We start from the raw sequence: 19,221 nt of genomic DNA, 5'->3' as shown, positions 1-19,221 counted from the left end.
AATATAGGAAACAAAAAGTTTTTTATTAGTAGTAATTAGATGTAATTAGTAGTAGTAATTCATAGTAATAAAATGAAAAATATAATAATCACAACTCCCCCCGTTCCAAAATTGCATCTCTGTTTGATTTGGATTAATCTATGAATCCAATCATTTTGCTCTAAAACAGGAATACCAATGTGGATGTAGCAGTCAGCATCTCAAAATTCGAATTAAGTTAGAATTGAATTCAATTGAATCTAATATTTGAATGTCATAGAAATAAATGTAAAATACTATAGCTGCATCCAAAACCTCCTGCAAGTGTACAGATGAAAAAGATGTAGTTTTATAGAATTGTATATAAAAACGAAATAGGTTTCCTTGACTGTAATTGACAACGTGATATGTGTGACTAAGACCTAATGTCACTTTATGCCACATTAATAGAAGCAGAGAGCACAGAAGAAAGCACGTAATAGTTCAACTGCTCTCTGCACTTCTAGAGGCTTCTGCCTCACTCTGCAGACTCATTTTTTTCTAAATGGTCAAAATGATGAGATGACTTTAAATAACATTATTATTTATTTTAAAACAGAAAAAATAATATTTACGGGATGGGGATGGAGGAGAGGGAATAGTATAGATTATTTACTTGAAGGACAGTTTAATGAGGGGTGAATATGTTCTGTGCTTATCTTATTACACATTCTCATGTCAAAACTTTCATTTAACTCAATTCGTGTTTATTGAGTATTTACCATATTTATTCCTGGCAAGATAATGGGGTTGAGAATCAGAAACAGATACCAATTCGGGCTCTTTCACTTGTTATTATGTGACCTTGGCAAGGATTTCACTTTTCTTTTTTTTTTAATTAATTAATTTATTTATTGGCTGTGTTGGGTCTCCGTTGCTGCATGCAGGCTTTCTGTAGTTATGGCGAGCAGGGGCTACTCTTCATTGTGGTGCGCGGGCTTCTAATTGCGGTGGCTTCTCTTGTTGCCGAGCACCGGCTCTAGGTGCACGAGCTTCAGTAGTTGCAGCGAGTGGGCTCAGTAGTTGTGGCGCACGGGCTTATTTGCTCTGCGGCATGTGGGATCTTCCCAGACCAGGGCTCCAACCTGTGTCCCCTGCACTGGTAGGCAGATTCTTAACCACTGTGCCACCAGGGAAGCCTCACTTTTCTGAACTGTAGTATTCTCAACTGCAATGCGAGGTTGATCATACCTGTTTTACAGTTGGTGCCAGGTATTAAGTTAGGTAACGTACAGACCGTAGCACAGGCCAGTTCACAGCAAGCACTTGACATGTTCTTGTGTATGTTGCTAGGACTAGTATTCAAAGTATTTAGTAGGTCCCCAGTAGAATGAACTAGGACCAAAATCTTAAAAGTGTTGATATATTTCTATCCAAATAAACAGTGACTCTGTTTCGGACATTCTTATTGATCCAGAAGCTTTTTTTGGCCACAAATACCTCAGTAATTTTGATCAAAGCTGGATCCCCTATCCATGTATGTGTGTTCACAAACAAGCACAAACGTGCACAGAATTGTGTTAAAGATTGCAGGAGCGAGAGGGGCTCCTGAAAGTCCTTCTCTCAGTGTACACCTTCAGTGAGTAAAGTCTCAGTTAAAGTGGCATGATCTGAAATTTCACAAAGAAGGGCGAGCAATGAGAAAAGTATTTGAGAATCCTGTTGGGAATGCTGCTCATTGTGCTTCCTGTCTTTCTCAGCGAGGACGCAAAAAGGGCAAAAAACAAGAGACTGGCGGTGTTATCTCAAGCCTAATCAGACATTAGAGTCATTGAGTAACATCCAAAGGATTTACTAAATATTCCTTAGATATAGGATGGAAAGTAAGTAGAAAGTTAATCCTCGTTCATTTACTGATTTCTAGCAAATTTGTTTCCAAGCATGACACTGGGATCAATTTGAGAGTTTATGTTTTGCCAACAAAACAAGTCCTGTTACACTAATTTTCTAGATCTTTACAGGCCTATAGACTCTTTTGAGAAACATAAAAATATATTAATCTCTCATTTAATGTAATTTGAAATTGCAAAATGACTAAATATTTGAATAAACATTAAGGAACTGATGATTTTGAAAATAGTTTTTGAAATTAAATTGGCTCTCAGAGCTTCCAACATGCCTCCCTCCACACTCACTCCCCTCATGTCGTACCCTCATTAACTCCAAAGCTTGTTATGTGTTTAAATAATTTGTTATACTTCTGGCCCAGGGGAAAGCAAAAATAAATACGGAATGAAAGCAGTTATTCAAATTATTCTAATCAATCTTTTTTCTTTAGATATTGTAGTGCCTACTGTCTTTGTCTGCTCACGAGTCCTTTTCTTTCCTTCTGATAATAGAATCTGGTCCCCAATCTCAGGGGAAGCCCTGTGACCCAAGCTGGAATCTTCGTAATTTGTAAACTAAATTCAAGAGACTGGTGGACACTATAATCTGAGAAAGGGCAATCGGAATCACTTGCCTGGGTTTTAACTGGAACTTTCATGCCTGTGTGTTGGAGCTGCGGGCAAGTCCACATGCGTGTGTAGGGGATGCTGGATGTCTCTTTACCTGTGGTCAGAGTTGTATGGATATAACACCCAAGCACACTCCCGTATAACACAGACAGAATGAAGATACACACAGAGGAAAGCAGAGATGAGAGACAAGTTATCCTGAGAAGGTCAAGTTTCAATATGTCAGAGATGCCTGCAGGTCCTCCTTCAATTTTGTATGCTATGTCACGTCAGTAAATTTTCTTTTTAATTCAACTGGGTCAAGTTGAGTCTCGATCACTTGCAATTGAAATGGTTAATACAATTACTAATAATTTCAGGTTATTGTTGTTTTCGGTCTTCAAACTTTTATTTAAATCAGGGGAATCTTTTTCAAATACGATAGTAGATGGATCCTCTTCCAACAAAAAAGATATGCATGGATTGAAGCAGGGAAAAAGCAGCTGGAGGTGACTCCTCTACTGTCTGCAAAAACGCCTTGGTCTCTGCAAAACACTGTCTAAAATTGGCTGGGAAAGTTTTCCTGGGGATAAAAGCATATATTATATTTCATCTGTTTCTTTTTTTTTTTAATTTCAGCTTCATTGGATATAATTGTCATATAAAATGATAAACTATTTAGAGTGTACATGGTGGCGATTTGATACACGTACACACTGTGAAAGGCGTGTCCCCATATAGTTTACACATTCGTCAGCTCACGCATTTATCTTTGTGTGTGTGTGTGAGAACATGCAAGTGTTACTCCCTTAGCAAATTTCGATTATACAATACAGTGTAAACAACTACCGTCACCTGTTTTACATTCTTCACCTTCCAGCTGAGGGTGTGTATCCTTTCAGTCCTCTCTCCTTATTTCCCCACCCCCTGCTCCTGGCAACCACTGCTCTACTGTCTATTCCCATGAGTTTGACTTTACATCCTACAGGCTGTGTTTAGTACAGATAAGCATCGTTCTGCCTGCCTCTGCCCTAGTTAGTGATATCACTACACAGCGGCTTTCTCCTCATACTACTTTCCTTAAAGGACCCATCACCTAATGTGTAATATGAAAAATTCTGTGACAGAGTAATTAGCACTTTAGAGAAATACGTATGATTCCACTATTTTCCTAATGTAAATATAAAATTTGGTTATATGTATTTTTGAAAAGAGTATTGAAAGGATTTGTATCATATCATTATGTTTTTAATTTAATTTTTGCTTGCTAGGACACCAGGTTTTAATATTATCTAAAACTTAAATCCAAGCTTTAAATTGACTCCTTAATTTTAAAATGAAAATTGTACAGACCATATTTATAAAGAAAACTCTATAAAGAAGAAAATGTGGAAAATATCTCTAAGAAGGTATTCTTGTTGATAACTAAGTTTGGAAGAGTGAAATACAACATGAAAGTTTAACTTTTTGATAGGGAATGTAGCCAATTATTCCTTAAAATAGAAAATGGTTATATGAGTTTCAGCTTTGGGGAATGAACAAACTTCATTTTAGTAGAGTGTCTTTCATATGGAAGCCAAGAAGGTTGATACAATAATGATGATGATGTTGGATTTAATTTGAACCTCATGAGGCATCACTTATTACAATTAAAGCAGATTAGAAATGAAGAATATAATCATTACAAACATAGCAACTAGAAGTCATCAATTTTTTTCAATATATAGTAGCCATTAGTGATTTTGCCTACCCAGCATCTTCTCTTTTCAGTACAACGTCTCAAATTTCCTCTGGAAAAATACACTCTACTCACACTCCGGCAAAAAGGTTGAGAAGAGGCAAGACTGCATTTGAGATTTAGCTTGGTCAAACAAAGCCCTGAATTGCTGTAGGCACAGGAAACTTTTGAAAGATGAGCCTATGACCCAGATTCATGCAATCAAAGAGAATCCCAAGGCGGGAAAGAGATGTTCCATGTTTGAAACTGACTGCACTAGAGAGCTCAGAAATAAGTCCATGTATTTATGACCAGCTGATCTTCAACAAGGTTGCAAAGAACATCAAATGTGGGAAAAAATAGTCTCTTCAATAAATGGTGTTGGGAAAACTGGATATCAACACGCAGAAGAATACCATTGGACACACATCTTACACCATGTTAAAAAATCAACTCAGAATAGATTAGATAGGAATTCCCTGGTGATTCAGTGGTTAGGACTCTGTGCTTTCATTTCCCTGGGTCTGGGTTCAACTGGTCAGGGAACTAAGATCCCACAAGCTGTTTGGTGCAGCCAAAAAAAAAATTAGACTTACGTGTAAGGCCCAAAGCCATAGAACTCCCAGAAGAAAATGTAAAGAAAAGCTTGACCTTGGTGTAAGCAAGGATTTTTTTGGATGTGACACCAAAAGCAAAGGCAACAAAAGCAAAATAAAGTGGGATTACATTAAACTAAAAAGCTTCTGCATAGCAAAGAAAACAGTCAGCAGAAAAGAAAGGCAGCCTACAGAATGGGAGAAAATATTTGCAAACCATGTATCTGATAAGGAGTTAGTATCAGATTAACCTAAGAGCACCCAATAGCAACAAAAAAAAATGAACCCAATTTAAAAATGGGCTAAGAACCTGAGTAGATAGTCTCAAAAGACAAACAAATGGTCAACAGGCATATAAAAAGGTGCTCACAGACATTTAATCACCATGGAAATGCGAATCAAGGTCACAATGACATATCACCTCACGTCTGTTAGGATGGCTATTAGAAAGACAAAAGATAAGTGCTGATAAGCATATGGAAAAAATAAGAAACTTTGTATTCTGTTGGTGAGCATATAAATTGGTACAGCCATTATGGAAAATGGCATGTAGATTCTTCCAAAAATTAAAATAGAACTACCACCTGATCCACCAATCCCACTTTTATGTATATATCCAAAGAAAATGAAATCAGTATCTCAAACAGATATCTGTATAACCACGTTCATTGCAGTGTATCACAAACGCCAACCCGTGGAAGCAACCTAAGTGTCCACGGACAGATGAATAGATAAAGAACGTGTGGTGTACGTACAGTGGAACATTATTCAGCAATGAGAAAGAAGGAAATCCTGCCACTGGTGACAACGTGAATGAAACTGGAGGACGTTATCCTGAGTGAAATAAGGCAGAAACAGAAAGATAAATACTGCTTGATCTAACATGTGTGTGAAATCTATAACACTCAAACTCATAGAAACAGAGAATAGAATGATGGTTGCCAGGGCCTGGGGGATGGAAAAAATTGGGAGATATTGGCAAAAGGGTGCATGGGTTCAGTTTGGAGGGTTGAGTAAGTTCTGGAGGTCTGATGTGCAGTGTGGAGAGTATACAATATGGTATTCCATATTGTATTTGCTAAGAGTTGATCTTAAGTGTTCTCACCACAAAATACAACTATGTGAGCCAATGCATATATTAACTTGATTGTAGTAATCACTTTATAATGTATATCAAACAACCACATTGTACACCTTAAATCTATCTATATATATTTTTTGTCAAGTATATCTCAAGGCTGAGGGAAAAAAAAGTCAGAGCCTGGAAATAGAGGCTTAACAAAGGGCTAAAACCAAGAGATGACTAGCTAAGAGATGGAGGTTTATGGAAAATTTTGAGCTTGACATCTATGCTAAGAAATGAGTAAGGTAGGGGTTTGTTTAAGAAGAGTAAAGGACATTTGACAGGGAGCAAATTTATTAGGAATGTCCCTATGGCATTTTGCACGTAGCCATTCTACGTTTGGTCTAGAAGAAATTTTAGTTTCTGGCATGTTTACATAATTACTCCCTATCTCAAATACAAATGTAGATTATTTTTCTTAGTGTATTGATAATTGTATTTAGAATTTCAAATGAGTAGAATTAGATGTATATATTCAAGCTTGCATCTTAATTGAAGTGTAATAAATAATTCTTATAGTAAATGTCAGCAGCTGAAAAACACTTACTAGGTCTTCATAAGTAGGAATTCATCAAGCCAAAGAATGAAAAAAAATGATAGGCTTATGGAATAGCATGAGCCAAAAAAAGGCAAATTTATGAAAATAAGAAGAGACCCATGTGACTATATTTTAGTAATTATAAAAGGATTTATTAACAAATAAGTCTGGAAAGGTAAGTGGTGGTAGGTAATGAGAATTTTAATACCATGCTTAGGACTTTAATCTCTTTCCTTCACAAGTGAAGAGTTCCTTGAATATTTGTGAGCGTGACCGTGATTTGATAGACATCTGGCTAGAATGTGCATCAACGTGAGGGGAAAGGGACTGGAGGGTTAGAGACACGGCAGAAAATGGACTAGGGGGTTAGATTCTAAAAATAGACCGGTAAAGACCTCTGTGAACTAGAACACACACCGCAGGTGGAGTGTGGCACTACAGTGCAGAGAGACGGTAGAACGCTATCGATTTGGTTGTAGGTTTCTTCTACAATTGCATTATTTTTGTTTCTGTCTCCTGTCTTGATGGAAATAATTATTACCAAATGCCACTTCTCCTTGGTGTACGAGTCGAGATCCTCTGACCAGTAAGTCTCTAAAATCAGTCCCTAATCCCCTCTCTGATCTCATCCACGGGTGGTCTCGCCTCCATTCCCCCCGTTCCAGGGAGGCGGAACATCTTGCCCTCTCTGGAACTTGCCAGACATGCTCCTGGCTCAGACCTTTGCACTTAGCCTCCCTCGCTTGGGATGTCCTTCATTCAGAAATCTGCAAGTCTTCTTCCTGCACCTCCTTCTGGGTTTTATGCAAATGTTATCTTATCTACATTTCCCAGGGAGGGAGGCAGAGCAGAGGGGATTTTTAGGGCAGGGAAACTACCCCCTGATGATATCATAAAGGTGGATACATGTCATTATAAATGTGCCCAGACCCACAGAGTGTGTGACCCCGAGACTGAGCCCTGATGTAAACGATGGCCTTTGGGTGATGATGACATCAATATAGGCTCATCAGCTGTAACAGAGGTACCACGCGGAGAGGCGACGTGGGTAATGTCAACTATCAATTGGCACCTGCCATGGGCACGTGCCATCTGCCTCTACTACAAGGATTAAATCACGCAGCTGCTGCAGCGGCTGACCTTCCACATCCCCTGAAGGGAATTCAGGGTGGAGGCCAGGATTCAGGCACTCTGTGCTTTGGAGGATGGGCAGAACAGGTCTTTAGATAGTTAGATGTTTTCAGGAGCTGAATCTATGAGACCAACCCTTGCATCTCCTCATATCTAGAAAAGCACTAAATCCCTACATGGTGACATCTGCTCCTCCGGACAGGCAGAAACCCCTTACAAAAAAATGTATCTGATTGCATGTACTCCTCCTTCACCAAGAATACATATATACTAATCTTCCCCCCTGCCTCTTTGGAACAATTTCTCAGAGCTATATGGGATGCTTGTCACCCGGATTGCAGTCCTAATTTTGCCCCAAATAAACTCAACTTGCAACTCTCACGCTGTGGATTTATTTTTAAGTCCACGATAATGAGGAAGGCTATGCATGAATGGGACAGGGCATATATGAGAAATCTCTGTACCTTCTATTCCATTTTGCTGTGAACTTAAAATTGCTCTAAAAAACAGAGTGTATTAAAGAAAAAGTTAAAGCAGGGAGAGTAGGCTGGGAAGGCATTTGAGGGGAAACTTCGATGGTACAGGTAATGTTCTCTTCTTGAACTGAATGTGTCTTCTCTGCGTGAACCCAGTAAAGAGTATACATGTGAAAACAACAATAGACATTCATTTCAGCCCTTAGGAATGGCTTGCATTTTGGCTGTGTCTGACTTCCATTGACATTAATCAGATATGTACATTCAGAGAAAAGAAGTGCCCTAGCAGTCGAGATGATGTAGGAAATTATGTTCTGATTAGCCTAGTTTAGCACAGCATTTAATGGTCCTTTAAAAAAAAAAGTGCAGATTTCATTTCAAAATTTAACATAAACATTTATTCATCATTTTAATTTTAATTTAATAAGCAATACAGGTTTTTCTTAATATTATATAAATATATATGCATATACTTTCTAAGAAACAGCATAGGCCTGAAATAAAAATTAGTGAGCAGTAAGAAATAATAATTAAAATACAATAATAATAGCGACCAAAGGAACACATATAGTACTAAATTGCATAATCAGACAAAAAAGATGTAATTTTTTTTGCACTCCTCTCCCTGCAACTCCCCCCAAAAGGGAAGAAATAAAGCTCAGCAGACAGGAGCACTTATGATCAAGGTAAATATTGGAAAATAAGTAGCACCTTCGGTTAATAAAATGATTGTCAACATTTATTTCCAGGAAGCCTAAACTGAGCATCTCTAATTTTGTAAAAAAAATAAAAGTAGTCAATATGTACCATGAAGGTTAGCTGTTGCATATTTCAGCGTTTGCATAGAATGTTTACTGACAAAATAAAAATAAATCTTCAAAACAGAGTATCAATTTTAAGGTAAAGAAAACCCTGTTTGTTTTCCCAATCTTTAAAAATTAGCTAGAAAATTCCCTTGATAGACACTGAGTCTTTGAAAATTAGCCCGAGAATTTTTCTTATATACCTTCAGCCTGCATCATAGAATAGTGTTGGATTCATTTAATAATCTCGGTCCATCAGTTCATTTCAGTTAATGAATTATCTTGAGCCTAGGCACTTTGCTAGGCATTAAAATTGTTGTTATAACTAAGGTAACATCCTTGTCCACAAGGAGCTCACAGTCTAGTAAGAAAGAGATGAATTTGAAAATATATTCAAAACTGCCGGCAAAATTTATGTACTCCCACAGAGTAAGTCAAATTTGGTTCCAAGTTAGTTATACAGTGAAATTTAGAAACCACAACAGAGATTTTCCTAAAATATTTTGTCCATATAACATCGTAGTATAAATGAAAGCTAGGCAGTAGATGATTCGGTAGTCAAACAAGCTTGATTAAAAATGAAGTGGGAACATCCTGAACTAAATATACTTTTTAAATGGTCAACAATATAACATATTCCCGATTTAAATAAATCAACACTATATTTAGATTAAAAACAAAACGTATTTGTATGAAAATACCAGTTCTTTCATTTTTGGTTAATTTTTTCCCAGGTTTCATTTGTCCATTTTAGAACTACTATATATACAAAAATTACAGACATAAATATATATTCCAAGATCAAGTTACAGTCACTTTAAGGACATTCATCTGTAAGAAGGCAAAAAGAAGAGGGCTCTATTTTCAAACTTTGACAGGCATTTACATTAGTTTATAACTTACTGATTTTTTTAAGAAACTTAAAAATGTATAGTCATGATTTAGGTCGCGTAAAAACAACTGACTGGATCATCTTTGGTGTCAAGAGAAGCTACCTTTCTCTTTAAGTCACTAACATGATAATTGTAGCTGATAGACCACATGACAGTATAATCATTTGTTAAGTGGTCTTGAAGACACCTACAGAACAAACAAATCAACTGTATTTAAATTTTTTCAGTTGAAAATCATGAAAATGCAGCCTAAAATATAATTTATATTTAAAAAAAAATAATTCTATAAATTAACCCCTAAATCCAGTCCCTAAAGAATTCTTGCAAGTTAACTAGGTGTGGCTACTGCCAAGAAATGCCTTATGTCTGTCTTATTAGAAACATGTCATTATGTATAACTTTCATCCCAATAATCTTACTTTTAATATTTGCCCAAATGTAATAATGGGATAAAAAAAAAGTGTTGAAGAAATATAAGTAGTAAATAAAATGTTTTCAGAAATTCTTTTAAAAGGGGGAATTATTCATTCTAGGAAATGTTATATTTGGAAGAATGTGTTTTTAAATAAAAAGCTTCAAATTGAATGTAAAGTTTAGCAAGTATTTGAAAATATCCTGCTCTTCCATCTTCAACAAAGGAATTTCTGTGCCTAATATCTAAGTAAAGTGGAGGCCATTTTTAGGATCATTATGAAGGAAGGACCTTATATTAAGCTGATGTACTCACTGTAGCTACAGACACCCTCCCCTACCCCGCATCACAATAACAATGCACATTTAGTATCTGGATGTCAGTTTAGCTGAATCTAACCAAACACGTCACTGACTGCAAATGTGTTTAAGGTCCTGTTTACAATAAATGTTACTGTGACACATCAGTTTATCAGAACTTTTTAAAAAGTATGTGCTTAGTGTAAATATCCTTGATGAACTAAGCAAACAAATACTGAGTAAAGGTTATTGTTTGTACACGTTTACAGTGAATTCCTAATAGCAACCTCTCTTTTTTATTTAGGAGTGTTTTTTTTTTTTCCTTCTCTTTTTCTTTTTTTTTTCTGGAATGAAATCAAAAGGGAAAAATTGTGACAGAATGTCTAGATAAGATGAGACTGCAAGTAGATGGTATCTCTAAGATAAAAGACACTGGAGTCTTACTGCTGCCAGACACCTGTTGTAGATTTTAGTATTAAGTAGGTGAAATGACCCTTTGAAAAGCAAGAATTTTTTAGCTAGATCTTATTCTATTAACTTTGTTAACTCATTCTCATATTCTCAGATCAACAAATATTGCTGGGATGTTCCCTTCTCCTCGAGGTTATATAATAGCAAAAATTTCTTGCAAATTAATAATTTAACAAATTGTATTGTGCACTCTGTGCTCTGGCATTATAGTTTTAGAAAGCAAGTAAGTGAATGATGCCTCTAAAACAAAACCTGAACATGGTAAAACAGAAGTAATGGAATATTGACGCGGATTCTATAAACAAGTTACTGGTGAGAATTATTCTAATGACTTACACACGTTTTGCTCTAACAACAGATATTGGGCAAAATCATCCACCCCAGCAGTTATTACGTCCAATTCGCTTAGAATTATCTGCTGTGAAATCAGCAAATATTCTTCAAATTAAATTTATAGACGTCACCGCGCAAAGTATGATTCAGTTAGAAGAAATGTATCTGTTTTGGAAATTTATCAAAATACGTGTTTCCAGGAAAATGTGTATTCAACCTATAATGTTCACTGTTACACATAAGAATGGCTAGGGCAGAAAAAAAGTGAGAAGTTAAAAGACGTGGTTCTGTTTCCAAGTCTGCATTTACTCAGAGGGCAAGCATACATTTAGGCAAGACCTTATTACCTGTTCTAGTTTTATTCTGTCAAAATGCAGGTACCTAACAAAACTAACTTTAATATATCAAAACCAAAATACAACACAAATCAAAACACAATTACATCTAATGCTTAGAAAAGAAACACTTTATATATCATTTCTCACTAAATCCAGAAACAGTCATGCTTCAGTTAGAAATAGAAAGCATGTAGCAGAAAAATAAAGTCCATTAAATAATATATCAGAAACTTGTACTCTAAGGAACAAGTTATATAAACTGAGTCTAACTTAAAAATGTTTTTTAGATGCACATAAAACAACAACTAAAAACTCAGAATAAAATGCTTAGTCAGAAAACTACTGAAATACTCCTGAATGTTACTCACCTTATTAATATGACGACTGAAAAACATGGAGATTCTGCAAGTAGGGGAAGTATAACTTAACCCACCAAACAAAAATGCTATACTAAAAATGTCCATAATCCGATAGACGATGCTAAAGAAGTTGGCCTAGACATTATTAAAAATGGTAAAAGAAAAATAATTTTAAAAACATTTTAAAAAATAATCCTAGGAAAAGAAGGAGGGGAGGAAGATACACAGCATGGGGTTGGGATGGGAGAAATCACCTGGTCTAAGAAAATGTCCATATGCTCCACTACAGTAAAAAATTCTTCTCGCAATATCCCTTTTCCTCTTAAGGTAGAGACCGAAAATTATGATTCTCATTGCTAAAATAATTCTTTCATGAACTGAACATACGTGAAATAAAGGGAAGGCAAAGCAGAAGACTAAGATAGACCAGATCATAGGACCTCATAAAGCATTAAAACCTAAAGTGTACAATTTGATAACAAAGAGGAGAAAATCAGAACTCCAAAAAGAGGATGCGAACTAAGCAAATTATTCATTTTAAAAAAATTATCGACAGTTTGTGATTTTGATTATAAAAGTATTATAATTAATTATTAAGGTTTTAAGTACATTTCTCAAACATGAGATGGTGCCCATAAATATGTAGAAATCGAAGCCTAAAAAATAAGTAGAATGAATAAAGACTGTGATTTCAATTTTTATCTCAATGATTTTGATGCTGTTTGGTATTGTGAATTGTCACGGCAAGAATCTAGCTGTTAGGATGTATCCGTGATGTAACTGCCCTGAAAGAGCCTATAAGATGACACATAGTGATGCTATGCTGTGAAGGTAAGCTTTGTTTCTCAAAATTTCAAGCACTTTAAGAAAGTTAGAAACATCCAGAATAGCAAATGTCAAGGACAGGAAGATCAATTTTTCTAGATTCTTAAAAGTCGTATTCAATTATCTATTTGTCATGCATAAGGAAGATTCATAACAAGAAAAAATCTTCTAGAATAGAAGCACCTTCTTTACCCAGGAAACCTCAAGCCTACAGTCACATGAGTTCCCTTACTGGTGAAGATGAGTTGTCTTAGCAAAAAGTGTACACTGTTGACTCCAGGAATACGGTCATGCTTGCAAAGCGAATAAATAAGACCAGATGCAGCATGAGCGACTTTGTGAAAGATGGAAGACATCACAAGTGCACCATCTCAAAGAGAGCTAAAGAGAACAATTTTGTAAGGATGCCAAAAGTCTAGAGGAAGAAGACAAAAGCAACGGCACTTTTTCCTTCTGTAGAACAAAGGGACAGAAAGGAGAATAACAATACAGATGTTCAGGAAACTTGAAACATTAGTTACAGTGTAGGAGCAGCTACAGTAAGTGATGCAAATAAATACACACTGTGTAGATGAGCCAAATCCTTTGTATCTTATAAGCATTTTACAAATTTTTGGGAGCTTGGGATAATCCTATACGTGAGAATCACTGTAATTCTGAACATAATCTTTCATAGTAAGTACTTTTTATTTTTGAGCCATGATAAGTAGCAACTAATATGGGAATTACTTATCCATAAAGAAAATAGCATTTTTCTTCTAAACTTAACCTTAGGGAAAATATATTATGCCAGAGTAATATAAATAGTTCATTATTTTTATGAAAAAAGTCATATTGAAGCAATTATGGCTATTATATAATCATTACCATTATTTGGGATAATTTGCATTAGTGAGAAAAGCAGGCAATTTGAAATTATACATTCAGGTTATAGCAAATGCAGTCTCTAATAAACACTAAATAAATCGTAATACGAATTTGCTGCTGAATCTAACTGGTTTACCAAATAGTGTTTCATTTTTTTGTATATATATTTTATCTCCCATTGTATCTACAGTTTCCAGGGGGAAGCGGCATGGCAGTGAACACCCGAGAGGCTCTTTCTGCTTTTGAGTAAACCTGAGTTTTAGTTCTGGTTCTGTCACATACCTTTAAACTTTGGGTAATTTGTAAACTTCTTTGTATATCTGTCTTTTGTTTTGTTTCACTCATCTATTATATCAGGCCAATAGCCTCTGCCTATGATTTGATTTGAATATCAGATAGGCAGAATGCAGGAAGCATAAAGAGCCATTCCCTTCCCACTTCCCACTTTTTTCCCTATTAATTAATTTGAGCCTAACAATCATGATTATTTATTTTGTTTTATGAAAAGCCTGCAACATTGTACCTGTAAGAGGGTTTTTTTTTTTTTTTAAGATTTTTTTGGATGGAAAATGTTTCAATTAACTGATTAAGTATATTTGCACATTTTATAATATCAATACAAAAACTTACATTTACATGACACATCTTGTGGTCTTTTTTTCTATGTCCTCAACTACCATGTACAACCAGAGACAGATAAGTAAAAAAATACCTAGATTTTTAAAGTATACATTCAAATATATCAAACCAAGTTATTTTACTTATTTCCTAATGTCCCGGGAAGACCCATGAGACAAGGTGGTGAGAACTTGGTACTAAAGAAGTGAAACTGATGAGGCATATCAGTTTACACTGAGAAAATACTCTGCCTTCCAAAGTGAAGCACACCAGAGCCTGACCCAAATGCCTCTTAAATGTGTGCTGGTCGGCTCCGAAAAGGATCAAGAAAGAGGACAGGTATGTGTCAGGACGTGTCTATATCCTGTATTGCATTCATTTTTAAGATTAAATGTTGAAAAATTCGGGGAGTCTTGTTATCACAAATGGAAAAATACTTAAACTCGCCAGTGATCATGAATTATTTTGGTACCCACGTGTATAATAACCTTCCTTCTGCACAATTCCATAAGAGGAAACTGGACTAAAAGGGATTTTAATGGTTTCCGACTTTGCTTCATGATATGTCGACCACCTAAAACCTGTCTTTCCCGTGGGGAAAAATTTTTGCTGCACTAATCATTAACTGTTGCAGACATAGACCCCCAACTATATTTTCTCCTTCATTTAGGCAACTTTCTAATAATAAATGTTCTAGGTTGATATTTTCTTCTCAGTCTCTGAAAGATTCTGTTCCAGAGCAAATATTCTAACAAGTTCAAGGTATTTGGGAGAGGAAACAACTTGAAACCTTTATTTTACCCTGCAACAATTCTGAATCCTCCAGCTGTGAATTTATATAACTGTTTCAAGTGTGTTCTCATGTAATTGTCAACATTTATGTATGGTAATGAAGATGCATGCATATTTGTCACTTTGTGCAGTGCTCCTGCCAGGCACGACTGTATGTCTCATGTTATGTACTTCCAATGTGCAATTTTATTTCCCTCTCTTTTTTTAACAATTTAATATAATCAGTGTTAGAACCGAAAAATTAAAAAGATGATCAAAGAGCAACAGCACAAGCACAAATGGGTTTTGACGTGACAAGAACCTCGTCAGCAAGTAAATAAATCTCCTTCCAGGAAGAACGCCACGGGAATGCACCGGAGAGCAGGTGATCAAAAGGACGGTGACTCAGCCCTGAAACTCCGTGATCATGACTTGCCCCAGGGGTCTATTATGTATATGAATATAAATATGTATCTTCAGAGAATTCAAGGCATTTTTTGGAAATGTTTAAGATTGGAAAGCTGCTGCACAATTTACGATGTCACATTTCTTGTGACAAGTCAGAGCTGAATACAGACGTGCTAATAATATGAAAATAGCTCATTCAAGACTCAAGACTGGGTAAAACTAAATTAAAAGCAACTATACACTGTCACATTTTCCCTGATTTATTTACCTATGGTATTGGCATATATTGTTTTAGTTAATATTTTAAAAATACAAATACCTTTCTCTATGCAAAAAAGTGAATGTTGAATGAAACGGAATTTTATATAGCTTGCTAAACATGAGCCACGTGCTCAAGCAGTGCTAAAGTTTACAACTCAAATCCCTAGTGTTAACTATCACAAAAGCTTGGTATCCAGGTGCTCCTAAAGGAAATGAGAACGGCACCTGCCTCTATTGCAATAATAATCGTACGAAGAAAGAAAGGCAAATTCCTTTTGACATCTTAAGGATGGCATTACTTCAATGATCAAGCACTAAATGCTTTTTATTAATCACAATCTTAAACTTCAGACGTATAAAGGTGACTATTTATAACTTGATTCCTAATGTATAAACGCTTTCTCGTTTAAAAGTACTTTATGGCTCAAAATGGTATTTATCGTTCTGAAGGCACAGCTCTATCACACGCCTCTGTATTCAAGAGCAACTCAGTCCCAGATGTTTTCACATAGTTATGAAAAGGAGATACTGCTAAGTTAACCTGGGTTGCCATCTTGCAAGCTTCTTTCTATCAGGGTATAAACTAAATCTACACTTCCAAAGGCTATATCAAGTCGTACACAGCCTCCAGGGATGGAAGCCGGTTTTTTTTGTTTTTTTTTTTGTATTTTTTTTTTTTTTGGCACACGGGCTTAGTTGCTCCGTGGCATGTGGGAATCTTCCTGGACCAGGGGTCGAACCCGTGACCTCTGCATTGGCAGGCGGATTCTTCACCACTGTGCCACCTAGGAAGCCCCCTGGAAGCCGTTTTTAAGTCTCCTGGTTTAGCTGTGTTGGCAGGCAGCAGAAAGCCTAATCGGTGGAGGGTGGAATTTCCAAGTGCTACCTTTCCTACAATACCAGACATTTTCGGTGGCTTGAGTACAAAGCCTGTTTGATTTCTCTTTGTTGCTTTTGCCTGTCGGGGAGGGGAGGGGAGGGAAATGAAAACAGCTTGGAGATCTCATCATAAACACCTCCCACTCTTCGCTTTACTCAGATGGACTACTCATAACAGTAACCCTCTGACCACCACTATATGTTGCGAAAAATTAAAATTCTGCCTATTTGTAAGCCTGTCAACCAGGATTCCAGCTGATTCCACTTTGATGTCTCAGCATCACAGCAAGTCTGGATTGAGTTTGGTTAAAAGAAGTCCCTGGCTATTCCTTTCTGGATTATTGACTACAATCCTTTTCAAATCAATAGACATAGCTCCTTGCTAAGAATCAGTGAGGCTTTTCACCTGATTTCTATATTAGCAAATTCTGAAATTATTTGAGGGTTCTATTCATTAGCACCAGGTACTGATCGGCCCCCTCAAAGAAATCATGTGCGTGCGTGAATCAAATCGGACAGTGCTCAGAAAGGATGGTTTAAAATGGAGTTTTTGCTATTTTTCAAATTTATTTCGTATACGCAAATGCTATTCTTTTTTTACAGCAGTTCGATTCATTTTCAAATTAAGATCACCCTCATTTTCACTCATGTTCTTATCTGTAAAATCCACACTATAAAGTAGTATGCAGATATAACATATTTCTTTTCTCTCCATGGATTTTTAAAAAAAGTACAATGATCATATTCTTTTTGAACTCGTCTTTTTTCTCCAAATACCCTGTGTGCTTGTTCTTAAGTGTGTGAAAGTCGGTGTGTGTGAGCATGTTTGGGAAAAATTCACTTCCTTTGATTCCATTTCACACTTTAATATCAAATAAAAAAGTGAAATGTGGAGACGGTATTCTTACGGGACTAAACATACTCGTTCTAACTACTTAAACCAGCGGTTTGGGATTCAGATCTCTATAACCAAGACTGGAAGTCACTGGAAGACTTTAAGATCGTTTTAACCACCACAACCTGAGTCGTGTAGGGAAATAAGTCCCTTGCATGAACTCTTTATATGCATGATCTCAAAATTTAACCGCTCAAAGAATTTTTAAAAAACAAACATTTAAAATTTGCCATTAAGGAAAATCTCACCTCATCCTTAATGATGCCTCATTTCAACTAAAAACCTTCCAACATGTTGAAAAAAAAATTACTCCTAAGAAAGTCATTAACACTGAAATCAGAGATGTGATTCTTATTAAATATTAGTTTCTCTTTCTGAGGGATTAACCCCTGATTTTTTTGACTTTTGACTTTTTGTACTTTTGACACTGACATCATGACTTTTAGATGTCTTCAAGGATTCAGATTCTTGGGACTCAGGCGTATGTATTTTCTTTGCCTCTTTCAGCTTCTTTTCCTTTGCGAGCAATCTGTAGTTGATAGCATTGCCAATGAGTAGCCACACACTGGCCAGGACCACAACAGCTCCACAGGACACATACATGTATTTATACTGTCCAGTTTCATCCACCAATTTACCTAAGAGACAAAGAATGTCTTTTAAGACAGCATAATAAATCAGCCATAAAATGATAACATTTGCAAACACATTCCTCCCCACACTGCATACCTATTTCTTATTTAATACTAAATGAGAATTTAATAAAGAAAAAAATATTCTAGATTATGACTTCTACACATGCATAGCTAAGGCATTTACAGGCACATACTGCATTACATTACCACTATATTAAATGTATTGAAAATTACTGCCCTCAATAAAAGTGTACAACCAAGACAAACTAGGTATGTGTGTGTCTGTATATATATTCACAGAGATGCACATGTGTGAGATACATTTTTACACCTACATGTGTAGAACTATATATATATACACACACAAAATTACAAGTGTAAACATATATATGAATATATTTATAGCATACATATGGAGATCACTTCCTCCTTTCCACATTTCCTATCTTTTCAATAAAGAGGAAAAGTTACATTCTTTAGGAAAAATGCAGAGGCATTTATAAGGTTCCTGATGGGGTGTCATATTTAGGAAATGCTTTCTCTATGCCTAGCACCTGGCTAAATGTGTTATTTGTAATTGTGCATTTAATATTTACAAGAGCTCTGTGAAGTACTTTGACCACAGGTATGCAGCCAGTGAGTGAGTGACAGAGTCTGGGCTCTCAGCAAAGGCTGTCTGCACCTCATGTTCTTAACTACTCCGTAAAATGGCTTCACCAAACCTCTTGGTTAAGTGTCATGTCATTTTTTGGGCTAATCAGAGCTTTTCACTTTATCTGAATCTAAATTATGAAGGCCACACTAATCAGGAAGAAAGTTCTCGTTCCATTTGATTGAGAACATTGAAAAACTAGCCTGGTGCCGTATAAGTGGAAGGCTTATTGACTTTTAAACATGCTTCGGTTTGTACTGTGTATACTTGGTTTTGCCTCTGCTTATGCAGGCATCTAATTCTTAACAATAATTATTATTGGCAAAATGTAGTATACACAAATCCATATTATTTATCATATGTATGTTCCAGGTGGTTCTGAAATAGATCTATCTGTTTAGTCAGAATTCCCATCATTCTGACCAGAATCTAGTGAGTGGCTCAGTATTAAATTTAGCTACCTATGGA

General features: G+C 36.0%; 1 protein-coding gene across 3 annotated transcripts in view; it reads right to left on the bottom strand.

The window, feature by feature from the left end:
* Positions 1-17,127: 17,127 nt before the first annotated feature.
* SLC16A7 (solute carrier family 16 member 7) overlaps positions 17,128-19,221 on the bottom strand; it is a 166,731-nt gene continuing 164,637 nt past the window's right edge. For all 3 annotated transcript variants that reach the window (XM_057702899.1, XM_057702901.1, XM_057702902.1), the window contains exon 7: positions 17,128-18,104. In XM_057702899.1, coding sequence (XP_057558882.1) covers positions 17,821-18,104 — 284 coding nt within the window. In that variant the 3' untranslated portion in view covers positions 17,128-17,820. The remainder of the gene's footprint in view (positions 18,105-19,221) is intronic.

This window comes from Hippopotamus amphibius, chromosome 12, assembly GCF_030028045.1.
Source record: "Hippopotamus amphibius kiboko isolate mHipAmp2 chromosome 12, mHipAmp2.hap2, whole genome shotgun sequence".
Classification (NCBI taxonomy): domain Eukaryota; kingdom Metazoa; phylum Chordata; class Mammalia; order Artiodactyla; family Hippopotamidae; genus Hippopotamus; species Hippopotamus amphibius.
The sequence above is the reverse complement of the archived record's forward strand: the minus strand, read 5'-3'. Positions and strand labels throughout refer to the sequence as shown.